The sequence below is a fragment of the Palaemon carinicauda genome, chromosome 45, assembly GCF_036898095.1.
Source record: "Palaemon carinicauda isolate YSFRI2023 chromosome 45, ASM3689809v2, whole genome shotgun sequence".
In the NCBI taxonomy this organism is placed as follows: Eukaryota; Metazoa; Arthropoda; class Malacostraca; order Decapoda; family Palaemonidae; genus Palaemon; species Palaemon carinicauda.
Genome location: NC_090769.1, coordinates 29,494,989 through 29,511,152, shown reverse-complemented (window position 1 = coordinate 29,511,152; position 16,164 = coordinate 29,494,989). Strand labels below are relative to the sequence as shown.

General features: G+C 35.4%; 1 protein-coding gene across 1 annotated transcript in view; it reads left to right on the top strand.

The window, feature by feature from the left end:
* LOC137634876 (filaggrin-like) overlaps positions 1–16,164 on the top strand; it is a 78,492-nt gene that overhangs the window by 31,547 nt on the left and 30,781 nt on the right. Inside the window, exons 5-12 of the mRNA XM_068367426.1 lie at positions 2,897–3,014; positions 4,776–4,930; positions 5,218–5,400; positions 5,999–6,399; positions 7,379–7,610; positions 7,967–8,630; positions 9,071–9,197; positions 10,283–10,459. Of these exons, the coding sequence (XP_068223527.1) occupies positions 2,897–3,014; positions 4,776–4,930; positions 5,218–5,400; positions 5,999–6,399; positions 7,379–7,610; positions 7,967–8,630; positions 9,071–9,197; positions 10,283–10,459 (2,057 nt within the window). The remainder of the gene's footprint in view (positions 1–2,896; positions 3,015–4,775; positions 4,931–5,217; positions 5,401–5,998; positions 6,400–7,378; positions 7,611–7,966; positions 8,631–9,070; positions 9,198–10,282; positions 10,460–16,164) is intronic.

Here is a 16,164-nt window from a genome sequence, read left to right as displayed (position 1 = left end):
TCTACGTCGCTGATTATTTTGTGATCTTTAGAACCTCAGCATGTTGATAAATGAGTGGGTCCTATTTCCACATCCAAGGCTTTGCAACATCTCGAGTTCACTTTATGTTTAGTATCTTGTTTATAATGTCGTATACAGTTGACACACTTGGCAAAATCGGAAATATACTTTTTTCGTTTCAGCACAACAGCACAATGGCGAAGTCTTTGCCATTATTTCTGAACTGACGTTCCTTCTCAATATGAGCATATCTGTGACAATAGAAACAACTTAATTCATAGTATCTATCCTGAAGGTCATGCGTTCCTATCGCAACATTATTTTTTCAATATTGTCATGAATAGCTTTTCGAGTATCAAAATACAGTAATCTTATAAATGTAAAAAAAATTGTTTCTATGAATTGTGCTTAGCCTTTGGGATGCTATCATGAGACTTCATAACGTGACCTACAGAAAATTATACCCATTTGCAATAAAGGATTCCGAAGATCTAGAAATATGGTTACGTAACTTCACAGCATCACAACAGAGAAGGTCTTTTTTTCTGACGCTTCGCAAGACGAATGACAGTGTTAATTCACTTGTGAAATTCATTTCATAGATGAGAGCTAAACACCCGATCATTAGTTACTTCAAATAAATTTCATGTAGAGGATGTAGCATTAATTTCATTCTGATTATACTTAATGACCATAGTTGTTTTGGCTAATTTTTCATGGCCGGATGCGTTTCCTGCCGTCAACCCTCCCCATTTACCCAGGCTTGGGACCGGCACCAAGTTGAGGCTGGCTTGCCCCCCACCACCCTCAGTGGCTGAGGTGGTATGGTCATGTCACGAGAAGAGGTGAACAGTATATTGGGAGGAGAGTGATGGAAATGGAGGTACAGGGAACGAGAAGGAGAGGGAGACCAAAGCGAAGGTGGATGGACTGTATCAAGGATAACCTTCGATCAAAGGGATTAGCCGGTGATGAAGTGTGGGACAGAGGTAGATGGAGAACGCTGGCCAGAAACATCGACACCACATAGAAGTGGGAAAAGATGTAGACAAAGAAGAAGAAGAAGAAGAGGATGTAGCAACTCTGAAGATAATGATGCTCACCCTGGATGATTAAATTCAGGCAATGGCAGAACTGAAGAGCTGCAATAATTATGATATATATCATGATCATCTATATATATGTACGAACTTCAAAAACAGCTCGTGCCTTCACGCAGTATAAAACAATATGTTTTGAAGTGCTACAAGAATAGTTTTAGATCGAAGACAACATTTGTGTTGTCGAAAGCTTACACAAGTTTAACTAATCGTTAATTCTCTAGCAAGGAAAATATTTTAAGCGATTAGAGCTATTATAAACAAAAACATATTCATTCACATATGTGAAACGTATTTTTCTCTAAGTTCGAAGTGTTGAATGCTTAGAACAATTAGTCATGAGACTGGCATTGGACTTTAAATCTGTGTTGATGCCTCCTCGCTCGTGTGGGCGCCCCAATCTGTTGAACTTAAAAGGGAAATGTTTTTTGATAAATGAAACAGCTGAGAAGATGTGTATATTGCCTCGCCATGTGTTCGTGGGTTAAAATTATGATGTCCTAAAATAATTGTCGAGTCAATAGCTTCTCTTTAAATTCTGCAATAATAAACAAAGGAAGAAGTTTTCTCTCTCTCTCTCTCTCTCTCTCTCTCTCTCTCTCTCTCTCTCTCTCTCTCTCTCTCTCTCTCTCTCCCTCTCTCTCTCTCTCTCTCTCTCTCTCTCTCTCTCTCTCTCTCTCTCTCTCTCTCTCCACTATCCGTAACACTAAGATTGAGAAGGAAAAATAGATATATTGAAGTTGAAATTATTCATCTTTTGATAATAAATTAATTTTAGAGGTTTGGTCTTAGAATCTTCATAACCTACTGTTTATGTAAATTATGACGTACTGCTAATAATGTAATTTAATTTCGAAATAGGTAGACATTACAGAATATCTATTGTAAGTATGAAATTTAAAAGAAAAATGGTGAAGAATTAAATTTTATATATATATATATATATATATATATATATATATATATATATATATATATATATATATATATATATATATATATATATTGTATTCCCTTTCTGAGTGTGGATATTCTAACGTGGTGAAATAGTTTGAGTATTACCATGATCAGCAAAGCTGTACTAGCCAGGGTCACCCATAGTACGTTGGTTTGCTGTCAACAATCAAACGGAAATCTCCCACCATCACCGGTCCGCACTGGCCAGCATGGTGATGAAATCTGGCTAAACCCCAGGCATGAAATGGCATGGCTAAGGCCTTGGGCCTGTAGTGGACTTGAAAATACTGCATTGGTGGTTGTTATTGTTATACGTATATATGCATATATATACATATATATATATATATATATATATATATATATATATATATATATATATATGTATATATATATATATATATATATATATACTTATATACAGTATATTATATATATATGTATATATATATCTATATATATATATATATATATATATATATATATATATATATATATATATATATATATATATATATATACTGTATATATACACACATACATTTACGCAGTATATATATATATATATATATATATATATATATATATATATATATATATATATATATATATATACTGTATGTATATGTATGTATATACTGTATAGATGTACATATATATATCTGAATATATATATATATATATATATATATATATATATATATATATATATATATATATATATATATATATATATATATATATATATATATATGTCATTATTCTATTTACTCCTTGGCAGGTCAACTAAGCTGACATTTAACATGACGAGCTCTTAATTACCCTCAACTTTCTTTCAGACGACCAGAGAGAAGAAATCCCCTGCATCAAATGCCCTCCAGATACGCGCGTAGAAGCTCCGCGGGGTTCTGATTGCGTCATCGCTTACCCTCCCTCGCCTCTGTCTTGCACACCAAGGTGCGTTTCCTACCGATGATTCATTTGCTTTTTATATATTCTAACTAAGAATCATTTTTTCTCTTTAATGCCATCAGATGGGGCCAGCTAGAGCGGATCCTTGAGATGAATGAGTATATTTACACTGTCTCGTAATAGAGTTCTCTGTTCACTTTTCAATAGTATAAATCAAGGTGGATAGAGATATCTATGTAGACCTTTGTATAATTCATTTAATCTGTCCATTATATTGAGATAAATCCGTAGCGTTACTTTTATTTCTTCTTCTCTCGATTATATTGAACCAAAACAGTTTGGTAATTTACCTTTCCTGCTTCGGTCTTTTTAGTATATAAACCATTTACTCTCGCATTTGTAATTTATAACAACGCACATAAATATATGTATATATATATATATATATATATATATATATATATATATATATATATAAATGAATATATATATATATATATATATATATATATATATAATCTTTGTACAATTTCATATACATACAGTACTATTATATACCGTTATGTACTTTTATGTATCAAATACATGCAGTACTATTATGTACCATTCAGATTAATCGAGAAGCATTCTTGGCTTTCTTTAATGTTGCAACATTTTCATTCAGTCATGTTAACCTTTAAACCCAGAGTCATTTGGTTCTCCTTATTTAGGAACAGATTATTCGCTCATGGCATCTAATATCTTTTATATCATAATTTATCTGGATATCAATTGTGCGTTGTTTAAAATATAGTTTTACTGTCCTAATTCTCTATCAACCTTTTCCTAAATTCCCTTCTATCCCACTTTCCCCTGACTAATAAAGTGCTGAAGGGATGGGAGAGTTGTAGAAGAAGAGTTCGTTTAATAAAGATGCTTTCTAGTAGGTAGTAGGTTGGCCAGGGCACCAGCCACCCGTTGAGATACTACTGCTAGAGAGTTATGGGGTCCTTTGACTGACCAGACTACTATATTGGATCCTTCTCCCTGGTTACAGTTCACTTTCCCTTTGTCTACACATACACAGAATAGTCTGGCCTATTCTTTAAATATTCTCTTCTGTCCTCATACACCTGACAACACTGAGATTACAAAACAATTCTTCTTCAACCAAAGGGTTAACTACTGTACTGTAATTATTGTTCAGTGGCTACTTTCCTCTTAGTAAGGGTAGAAGAGACTTTTGAGCTATGGTAAGCAGCTCTTCTAGGAGAAGGACACTACAAAATCAAACCATTGTTCTCTGGTCTTTGGTAGTGCTTTAACCTCTGTACCATGGTTTTCCACTGTCTTGGGTTAGAGTTCTCTTGTTTGAGGGTACACTCAGGAACACTATTCTATATTATTTCACTTCCTCTTGTCTTGTTAAGGTTTTATAGTTTATATAGGAAATATTTATTCAAATGTTGTTACTGTTCCTAAAATGTTTTTTATTTTTTTTGTTTCCTTTTCTCACTGGGTTATTTTTCCCTGTTGGAGCCCCTGGGCTTATAGCATCCTGCTTTTCCAACTAGAATTTTAGCTTAGCAAGTAATAATAATAATAATAATAATAATAATAATAATAATAATAATAATAATAATAATAATTATAATAATAATAATAATAATAATGATAGTTACTAGGGATGCATCAAGGCGACCGATCCAGAGTTTAGGGATGGGGTTGGAAACGAAGAAGATAAGTACGACTTGTTTATATTTTGCAAAATTTATCAACCTGAATGGCTTACTTCTTATGTTGAATTAAGCAATTGATCTCTTTAAGATATATACCTGAGTTGCGGACTGTCGTTACGGAGGGACCAGCTCCTGGAAGCCTCCTTCCAGAAGGCAGGTATAAGATGATCATCACTGTTTGGACATCTGATTCCAGTAGGTCCACACCCGTCACCACATGCAATGTCAATTATGATGTTGAAGGTAATTGTGGTTCTCATATTTCTTATTGGGTATTCTTGACAGCCTTATTGAACTAATTAGTATTTCTTTTATTAATTAGGTAAGCCATGAAGAAGGCATATTCGTTAAAATCCCTGAGCTACAATAAGTAGGGACTATGTCTAGTATGAGAAATACTTGGAATAATGGTGGAATTCTGAATATTTATGCGGCTAAGCCCCATCTATGGGTGACAAACCCACCTAGAAGTGAAAAGAAACCCTAACTAATTTGACAATGTAGGAAAGGAACCTCCTCTCTCATCACAGTTCGAAAGTGCCCAGCGTTACCAGAAGTAGGAGGAGCCGAGGTCACTTGTACAGCAGGCCGTGCATGGGGTTCTAAATGCTCTTGGGTGTGCAGAGGAGGACGAGTTCTTAAGGGCAGCTCAATCACTACTTGTACAGGTCACAGTAGGCCCCATTGGACTCACCCAGCTCCACGTTGTGATGGTATGTATAGTTGCTCTTCTTTTTTATTCCAGTTTTCATATGACACTTCGCCACTCGCTTCAGATGTATAAGGCTTGAACAATCACTTATGTTCATACGAGCAAATAAAATATTCTTTACAGCAGTTATTCAACTTATTCCAGTAACAAATATTTCATTGTTTTAATCATGTACATCAGGCAGTTTCAGCATCCCCCATATTATAACCTTCAAACGTGTTTACCTGTTTTAGTTAAGTAACATTTTCAGTTTTTGACAACTTTAAGCAAATGTTATGGTCACTAAATACTGTAGTTGCTGTTTAATTTTTAATCTATTCAATTTTCCATTTCTCCAAGAAAGTAAATATAGCAATAGTAGAATTGTTGACTGCTAGAACCTTTTACCACATTTTACACATCAACGATTGATATTCTCTTGAAATTAAATGTTTAGTATAATACACTAGCTAGTAATTGATGTTGTTTCGTATTTCTGAAATGTTCAGTTTTATATCTATGTACGTGTATTGATATGGTTCATTATATTTTTATGCATTCAAGCACTTTGCAGTTTGCGTGTGTACGTAGCCGAATTCTTAAGTCATTGACCTTCGCAGATCCTTTGCCAGAGAAGCCAGAATTTCCGTCGTCTCCTTCGCCACCTCTTCGGCCAGCACGCCCTCCACCATCCCCCAGAGGAAATTGCCCACAACCTCCTGACGTCCCTGGAGGTCGCCTTATTTGTGAATTACCATCAGTGGAAATCATACCTCGACGGGACTTCATCCCCAAGGATGAGCCTGCTCCTTCCATCACCGCGGGTGATTCATCCTCAGGCGGTGGTGTCATTCGGTCTCGCAGCGTCTCCACAGCATTGGCACTTCATCCCGTGGGCACTTCCTGCAAGGTGGAATGTGACCCTGGTCTGGTGCTGAGGCAATCTGAGATGGATCGTGCCTTTCTCACCTGCTCTCCAGGTCTTATTTGGAATAGAAGTCCTCCTACGTGTTATGCCAGGGTAAGTATGAGCGTGGGGTACTCGAGGAGACATGTTATCGGAGTCTGGCATTGTTTGTCCTGAGATGAAAATAGAGCTAATGCTGCCAATCACAGCGCGAGCTCGCTCAGCGGAGGGAAGTACTACCACCTTTAATTAGTGATCCATGCGGATGGCGTGCGCAGCACATTCATGTTCTGCTTGCTAGAACAGAAGTGCAATAAGATCATGTTAATTGCGAGCAGAGTGAGTTACAGTGGAGCAAAGACCATTTGAGAGACTTCATATAACTTTAGTGATCTGGGAAATGGTAACAACGAGTAGAGGATAGGTAAGGAGGTCATGGATTGGCAATAATTACTTAACTCGCGCTATGATTGGCTCCAATTTCGTCCCGGGCTAAAATCTTGCAGACTTCTTTAAAATGACTTCGGGAGGGCATTGCTCTGACTTGGCATCATCAGGTGATGTAGTGTTAAGGTAATGGGCCGCTTAGCAACTGGCCCTTGTGGTTAATTTAATCACAACTCTTGTTCAAGATTCGGTTCAAAGCTGCTAGATGATACGAGGGATTTTGAGGTAGTTTAGATGGCATAGTGATAACCAAGATCTTGCAAATAACATTTTTTTCTCCAATATCTAATTTCATTTGTAAACGGAGGATTTTGTTGAAGAAATTTTGTGTCAGTAGCGATTTTATATCTACAATATTATATATATAAAAAAATTAATTGCAATACCTGCGAGTCTGGTATGCACAGATAGCAGACGAATTCGTTTATGCTATTAATGTTAAACAAGAAAGTAATTTCTTTCACTGCATATTTAAACATATCAAATGACTGCTTTTGCTGACATAACATACATGTCTCCTGACATATTGTATGATAGATTTCAAGCAGGTGATATCAAGAGGGGAGTAATGTTCGAATATAATCTTATTTCTCGATTATCTAATGATTAAATCTGCAGACTTCTAAGACTGTTTGACCTCTTGCAGGAACCTCCAATGCCACGAGATAACGACTGCGAGGATGTGACCTTAACCTCAGATCAAATAAGGTCTGCTCCTTTGCCTGTTTTCTTCAACGTCAACGGTGAAAGATCTGAGGTCACGTGTGACATACATGAGATGAAGAGAGGGCAACATTTCGTTCGAAAATGCAAAGCAGTTGACCTGGATCTGCAGACTTCAGCCACTTGTCAGTATGTGATTACAGTTGAGCCATCAGGTAAGATTAGGTAGTCGTTTAAGTCAAATGGGAATTATTTATTTACACTTTGATTAACTAGGATTTTTCTGTGACAAATTTATGAGATTATTCTTGATATTGTAGCTGTACTGATTGTCTTTTGCTACACTTACTATAATTCTGTAATTTTTAGTGAATAATGCTGAGGGGAAAAAGACATTTCTTTAAAAGCAGAGCTAGAAGGAAAACGTCTCATCAAACGGTGATTAATAGATTATGCAAAAAGTTGCTTTATTCTTTTAACACTGAAATTTAATTGAAGAAATTAGCCCGTTACATAGAAAATATATCGACACAATAAACAGGTTATTGAAATTTCATTTTAACTTTTCCAGTGGAGTTTCCGAGCTTGGTGCCAGACGTAAGCTTCACTGGTGGATCAGCAAAGAACCCAAAAAATACCGAATATGAAACTGTGGCCGACGTCTTTAGAAGCAAGGGAAAGAAGCACAAAATGCACACTGGCAGTAAAAATAAACCAGATAAGATTTCTATAGTCACCAAAGACCAAACAGAAGATTTTAGTGGCGAGGAATTAAGTTATTTCGACACTTTTGGTGACAGGAATTATAGGACCGGTCATGAGTCTCGTGGTGAACCTAGAGTGCGGTCAGTTCAGCACCAAACAGAGAGAGCACCCCGTGACATGTCAGAGTCAGAGACACAAATTTATGCAGATGGAGGAGTAACAACCACTACGTCACCAGTGGATTCGCAAACCTCTGCACCAACAGAGGTGGACAGTAAAAGAAGCTCTCGCGCCCATGATACTCATGTGCCTTTGAATAAACAGGGCAAGAATCAGTCCGAAGTAACTAGAGGAGAAGCAATCGAGGAGACCGAAACGGCCATCATGGCAGCTACGATGGAACTGAAAATCTTAGTGGATGATTGTAGGAATTCTAATCATGTCAAGAAAGCTCTCTATGAATTGCTTCTGAAGCTTGAAAGCTGTAAGAAACTTAATTGTCACACTCCCAAGACGAAATGTCGGCATAGGTAAGTAAAGGGTTATTAGAGTATCCCCACCGTTATAAAAATATACCTTTTCTAGAGAATAAAGTTTCCCTAATGTGTCCCATTTATCATCGTTACTAGAATGTAATTATTGAAAGAAGAAACTACATAGTTTAGAAGCTTTTGTGGGATAAATATTCTCAGATGAATTTATGTGAATTCAGCTAAGGATAACCTTATACTCTGAAGTACTGTTGTAACAAACTAAACATGAAAATGTAAACCATAAGATCTAAATTTAAAAAAAAGAAAAAATCTATAGATTGTGTAATTTCCAGGTTTATTCACACCAAAAACAAATGTTTCAAAACGACTTTCTGAAGTTCTGATATATTTAACTCGGGTAGCAAAATGACCCAAAATAGTATATATCTAAAATATCTTAAAAATATCTAACTTCAAATTTCAAAATTACTTTCTAGACCAGGTCGAGAGGAGAGTGTGGTCAAGGTAAGCTGGACTGTTGGCGGGCCATTTGAACCACTAGACGACTACTATTACGATGACGTTCAAGTCCCGGTTGTTGAAACTGACATAGATTCCTTTATGGTAAATAGTCTTCAAATTACGTAACTAAATCTTTACTTTGAATATTTACAGACTTGAGGAATATCAAACATTTATCTAAGATCGAGGGTTTTTGGTTGTGTTACTTATAAGAGTTTAAGTGTCATCGTTTATGTTTCTTTTCTATTTTTAGCAGAGAATTTAATTTTACAATTTATCATTTATTGTAAGTATTATTACGGTTTCTAATAAAACGTGTTCGTATAGTTAAGTGGTTTTTTTTTTTTTTTTTTTTTTTTTTTTTTTTTTTTTTTTTGTAGAAGGGTGAGGCCAAAGACTTAATATTTAGAGCATTTCTATGGCACATAGGACAGTCACTTAAGAAAAATTAAGCTTATTTCTCGGTCTGAGCATTATACATTTTTTCTAATACTTAGAGATAATCTTTGAATCTTCTATTTTTGGCATGTAAAATACAAGCTCTCTAACTTGACTGTAATTATTCATCTGCTTTAAGGTTCCAAAGAAAAGTTTTTCAACCTTTAGGACAAAGTACTTTCGTCTAAAAAAAGTCCCCTTCAGAGCACGTCTCTTCAAGTTTATTACACACTTATTAAATATGGACTACCCAAACATTTCAAAATACTTGCCAAGCTTTAAACGTGGTTCACATATACTTAGAATTTTTAAAAGAGTTTAATCACTTATTTATAACCGAGTTGTGTTTTTCTACGTTATCAAAAGAGAATTCTTTAAGCGGGCTTCTACCTTATGACTTCATGATGACATGCATTTTTTCTTATGCTACATAATGTTGTTGAGTATGTAATCCTAAAAATTAATCCTTTTTCAACAAAAATTATCTTTGTTTCCTGAAGATGTGAGCTCATTTATCAAATTTATGCAGCTCGATTTTTTCAACCCACTTCATTTTGTACATCATCTAAAACGAAAATTAAAGGGGATTCCCACTGTTCAGATTCATCCTTCTTTCAAAGTAAATTAAAGTAAATTACAGTTACATTCGCTTACGGGCTGCCAACGCAAGAGCCCGTGTCTTGCATAAGGTAAGGCAATCTTAACAGAGAGTTCAGTTTCAATTTTTCCTTTTATTTTTCGTTTGACAGACTACGGCAGAGCGTCTGATAGCATCAGAAAGAACAACGCGCGCCATGGAGGCCTTTGGAGCTGCAGTTGACCTGACCTCCTTTAGTCTCAACCGCCTCGACCTTGTCTGTGAGGACAGAACCTACCGTTTTGACCCTCAGACGAATCGTTGTATTAAAAGGAAGCAGCAGGAACGATGAGAGAGTGGAAATAGAATGTAGTATTAATACCCGGTGCCTTTACTACCTAAAATCTCTCATGGATATGGACTATAGTCAATTCTTTTTAGTGAGGCAGATTTGCACCGACTCGCAGGGGTGCCCTTTTAGCTCGGAAAAGCTTGATCGCTGATTGGTTGGACAAGATAACTCTAACCAATCAGCGATCAGGAAACTTTTCCGAGCTAAAAGGGCACCTCTGCGAGTCAGTGCAAATGCGCCTCATTAAAAAAAAATATTATAGTTTGTGTGAAGTTAGAGATGTTGAAATGATTGAACGGAAGAGGGTTGATTTATCACTGCCATAATCACCTTTTGATATTCATTTATCGAATACTGAATAGAAATAAACAAGACGAAGTGTGCTTGAATATATTGATACGGAACGGTGTAAGTAAGAACTAATCATTAACAAGGAACTCCCTCAGTTGTAGTTCTTTAAGGAACTATTTATAGTTAAGAAAATAGTGCAAGGAGATTTTCTGTGTGACAAAACGTAACTCCTAAATGTAAACTGAAGTTTGAACGTGTAAGATTATTAACAAAGATACTACCATACAAGATTGAATTCAGAAGGAAGAAAACCTCCGCTGAGAAAGCTAATAATGAATAAAGAATTTTTATAATTTTTTTCCTAGTTGTTTTGATAACATTCACCGAGTTCTCTATTTTCACACAAAAGGTAAACATGCTAAAACATACAAGCATTAAATGAATGGTTCAAAGTAAATAATCCACTAGATAAACTATCAAATAAATTAAAAGCGATAGAAGTTTTCCAAAAACCTTTGAAATATTTTGTTCTTAAAATATTTTTTTTCCTTTTTTCCTTTCCTCACTGGGCTATTTTCCCTATTGGAGCCCCTGGGCTTATAGCACCCTGCTTTTCCAACTAGGGTTGTAGCTTAGCAATTAATAATAATAATAATAATAATAATAATAATAATAATAATAATAATAATTATAACTACACAGTCGTCAGATTTATACAAGACAAATGGTTATCCAGCTTTTAGGGTAGGTTAGGTTAGGTTAGGTTAGTTTAGGTTAGTTTCTCTGTTAGCACAAACAGGCAGTGCTTGAAATTTTGTTTAATCACAGGATAGTACAACAAAAATTGAGCTTTTGTTTATACTTGAGAAATCCTTTTTCAAAAATTGTTGAGCTGGCTCCAGTGTATCACAGGTCGCATTGCGAACAAGTATACAGATACATGACACCTGGATTAAGGTAAATAGGAAAAGCAGGCCTTTCCCTCAACAGTAAATCCACGGTAAATTAATTTTGAAAATTAAAAATTAATGTAAGATAAAATATGTTTTAACATTTCGGCAAGGGACTTGCTGTATCTTGCTTTTCCAACTAGGGTTGTAGCTTGGCCAATAATAATAATAATAATAATAATAATAATAATAATAATAATAATAATAATAGTATATATAGACTTGCAGTATATAAGTGAGTCCTTAAATATATGCTAAAATTTGTGTTGGTGTGCGTGTGAAAGAGAGAGAGAGAGAGAGAGAGAGAGAGAGAGAGAGAGAGAGAGAGAGAGAGAGAGAGAGAGAGAGAGAGAGAGAAAGAGAGAGAGAGAATGATATTTTTGACGGAAATGACATCACTGACTAATTGTTGTGATATTTAAACTTCACATGAGATCATGCATAATTACATTGCGCAACTTAATTCTTGGGAATAGTGGGATTCACCTGATACATATTATGACAACAGATTCAAAACTAGAAATTATATCAAACGTTAAATGTTAAATTGCTCAATAGCCTTTTGATACGGGAAAATATCTTTTCATTATACAGTAAGATACGATTACAGTATATTGAATGAATCGGCATTTGAATAACGGTACCTCTGTATCAATATATAAAGTCCAAGGAAGGTACACTCTTTATCAAGATGTTTATATTTTATGGAGGAGATATTTATTTTAAAATTGTTACTCTTCTTAAAAAGATTTATTTCTCCTTGTTTCCTTTCCTCGCTGGGCCATTTTCCCTGTTCGAGCCCCTGGGCTTATAGTGTCCTTCTTTTCCAACTAGGGCTGTAGCTTATCAAGTAATAATAATAATAATAATAATAATAATAATAATAATAATAATAATCAGTTAGGAATTATTGTAAATATATTTAAATAATATCTTAAATATCACCATCAACTACAATGACCTTCGATGTCAGGACGCCAGAGTACTTCAAATCAATCAACCATCAACTAACTACTTAATATTCCTAATTAACATTCGAAGTAATGTGCAATCTGCAATGAGTTATATTTAGTTAAATTTCTATTCTGATTTACTCTTACAAACTGTAGTGCGTTTACAGTGATCTCTGGTTACAGCTACGCAAATGTCACTACATAATGGGATAGTTAGTTTTATATATTGAAGGCCCTACTAATTTGTTACTTGCTTACAAATCATTCTGAATTTAGCTCTTCTTATCCTGAATACGTCTTATATATGAGCCCATATCTTCATTTTCATAATGAAAGAATATTGAAGATTTAGAAACCTAATTCATTGAGATGTATACAAATGTATTGTCGAATGAGGCTCTTAACTATTCAGACGCTGATGAGATACTGTAACAAGTTCCGCATTCTTATGATCCTTGAGCAACTTGAATACTACTACTGCTACTACAAGATACTGAGCCTATTTGGCTATTATGATGCTCTCCTCCCTCCAACACCAGTTACCTATTACTTCTGAAGGGTGCCCTCCATGACCGTTGGAGCCAGTGTTGCTAGATATGGGGATTTATCCCTAGATTTGGGAATTTTGGATGTCTGATAGGGATATTCTGTACAAATTTCTCTGAAGAAAAAAACAAAGATGAGTAAACATTTATATTGTTGCAATTACTTTATTTGCACTCTATATGAAGTATGATGAGTAATTTCTGTATTAGTAAAGCCTACAGGAGAAAATATGTTTGTGGAAATGGGGATATTTTGGTTGATTTGGGGATTTTTTATCATGAGTTTTGGGGATTTTTAGACCAATCCATCTGGCATCACTGGTTGGAGCGTGGATGGTTACAGCCTATATTATGATCTTGTTAGCCTGGTGATGTCATCCTTCATTGTCTAGAGGAGAATATTTCTTATTCATGCCCAGACTTTGAGCTTGGAAAAACTCTCTTCACGTGAGTATTGAAACTTTCAAGTACTTTATCAAATCCACCATTTTCTGTTTATCTTTTCTTTGTTGATAGCCCATGGGTTCAAACTGCTGCTGTTTTTATGCTATGTGGTTAAAGGAACGAAAGCACAAATAATTTCATGACAAAGAATCTGTCGCTACTTATACTTTTGGTTCATAAAAGGATTGTCATAACCCTTAAATCCAGAGTTGGAATGTTGATAACTATATTCATAAGACCTGTCAAAAGCAAAAAGGTACCACAAATGTAGGACGAGCCAATAAAAAATGCAAAAATAAAAGGGATTTTGACGTAGGAAAAATCTATATTTGGGTGAGATAGCCATGTCGTCCTGATGGAAGTTCCTTCTGGCAACTTCTACAGTATAATATTTCTGCGATTGATATTACAAGAGAATTACCGTCAGGTATCACGGGGTTCCAACCCCCGGAAACGACTATCCGAAGATATAAAAAATAAATAGAGATACAGGTTGAAGACTCATGGAATGATTTATGACCATTGCAATCTCAAACGTCTTCTTATAATAGAGTAATGTTGATTATGTAAAGTACTTATATACAGATGATAATAACAATATTCCATTAATTATGATTTTTATACTCTGAAAAGGTCGGTGCACTAAGTAGTAGAATTAGGAATTTTTCTATTGTAGTCTACAAAGTCATCTAATCAGTGTTGCCGTCGCTTGTGGTTTTGAATTTAGGCTCAAACAATTAAGGCTTTTAACGCATTTAAAAAAAGAAAGAATCTTTATAGTAACAAATGATGTTTTAATTAAATCAGGTCCCATTGCATCTAGGTAGTTTTTAATAGCAGTTTAAAGATTTAAAAGCCGCTCATGAATGACAGAGGCAAGGGACAGTGACATTGCACTCTCAAGCAGGACAATGCCCTAGAGACTGACCATATATGCATTCACATGATCAGCGCCCAAGGCCCTCTCCACCCAAGCTAGGACCAAGGAGGGTCAGGCAATGGCTGCTGATGTCTCAGCAGATAGACCTATAAGCTCCCCCAAACCCCCCATCCTTAGCTCACAAGGATGATGAGATTGCAGTGACCAAAGGCACTAACGAGTTTGAGCAGGACTCGAATCCCAGTCTGGCAACCACCAGTCAGGGACGTTACCGCATCGGCCACCACAATCCTAAGTGAAAGCAAAGAAATAAAGAAAACAAACATTCAAATAACAAATAAAAAGAGAAATCAAAAGTCGAAAGAAAGTCTTTTTAAGGATACATCCTGAGGATACTGGCTCACCACTTGTGGAGAATGAATCTACTCATTCTATCACGGTGACGTAACCGAATTTCACGCACACTTGGTAAGCAAAACAACATGCATTTCTAAATATAAACATCACGACATTTAGGCTTAGGAACGAGGCTTAAGTCGTTCGGATCAGATCACTTCACTCTCATTAGCTAATTGATGCATTTGTTTGTATTCTTAGAATGAAAGGGGTTGGAAATCTATTTACATATATACATGGAAGTGTATGTATAATTCATTTGGTTAGCTATGTATGCAAATTAATTTGTATGTGTTCTTGCAAAGTGTATGATTAACTGTTCGTAGTACCTCCAGTAATAGATTTTTATACTAGTGAGAGAGAGAGAGAGAGAGAGAGAGAGAGAGAGAGAGAGAGAGAGAGAGAGAGAGAGAGAGAGAGAGAGAGAGAATCTCATTGACGTCTCAACAACTATGGTCACTGACATCAAATTCAAACTGAGAAGCAATATGGAAAAGTGATGGCTTAGCCTTAAAGGATGATACAGTTCCACATGTTATAGAAGGAATATGGAAGCAGATAGAAAATTTCGAAGCCTGGTTTTAGAGACAGAAAAAAATACTGTAGAAACCAACCCGATGTTTTCTAATGGCCGGGGTGGAATCCTTAGTTGAAAGTGGGTTAAAAACGATTTTGTTTTCTTTTTATATTACATGGCCCTTCAGACCAGACAGGTAATCTGTATATTTGCAGCCTGTAGTACGTGCTGGCTAACTAGAAGCTATTAATATCACCATTTGGATTATCACTGGCTAGCAATTATCTAATCCAGGATCAGTTCACTCATAGACAGTAAACGGGAGAAAATAGAGACAAAATGGTTGGCAAGTTTAGTAATTTAAATGGCTTTCTGAATGATAGAAAGTCTTTACATCAATTATACGTCCTTAATACACCAGCAAATGTTCGCTGGGCAACATGAAATTAAGGACTAATGGAAAAAAAACTCATTGGCACTAAATCACGTTTCATTTCTTAAGTGCCACTTTTATAAAGCCGTTTTGTTCCTCATTCCTTCTTACTTGCAACAAAATAACAACTCTGAGAGTTTCGTAAAGTCAGGTCTCTTCCAAGTAACCTCTTCTGAATTTGTTTTTCAAATTACCTGTTACTTTAGTATATTTATAAATAGACAAAATAGTGTCCTTGATGTCTTTAAAGTTTTTTTTTTTTTTTTTTTTTTTTTTTTTTTTTTTTTTTTTTT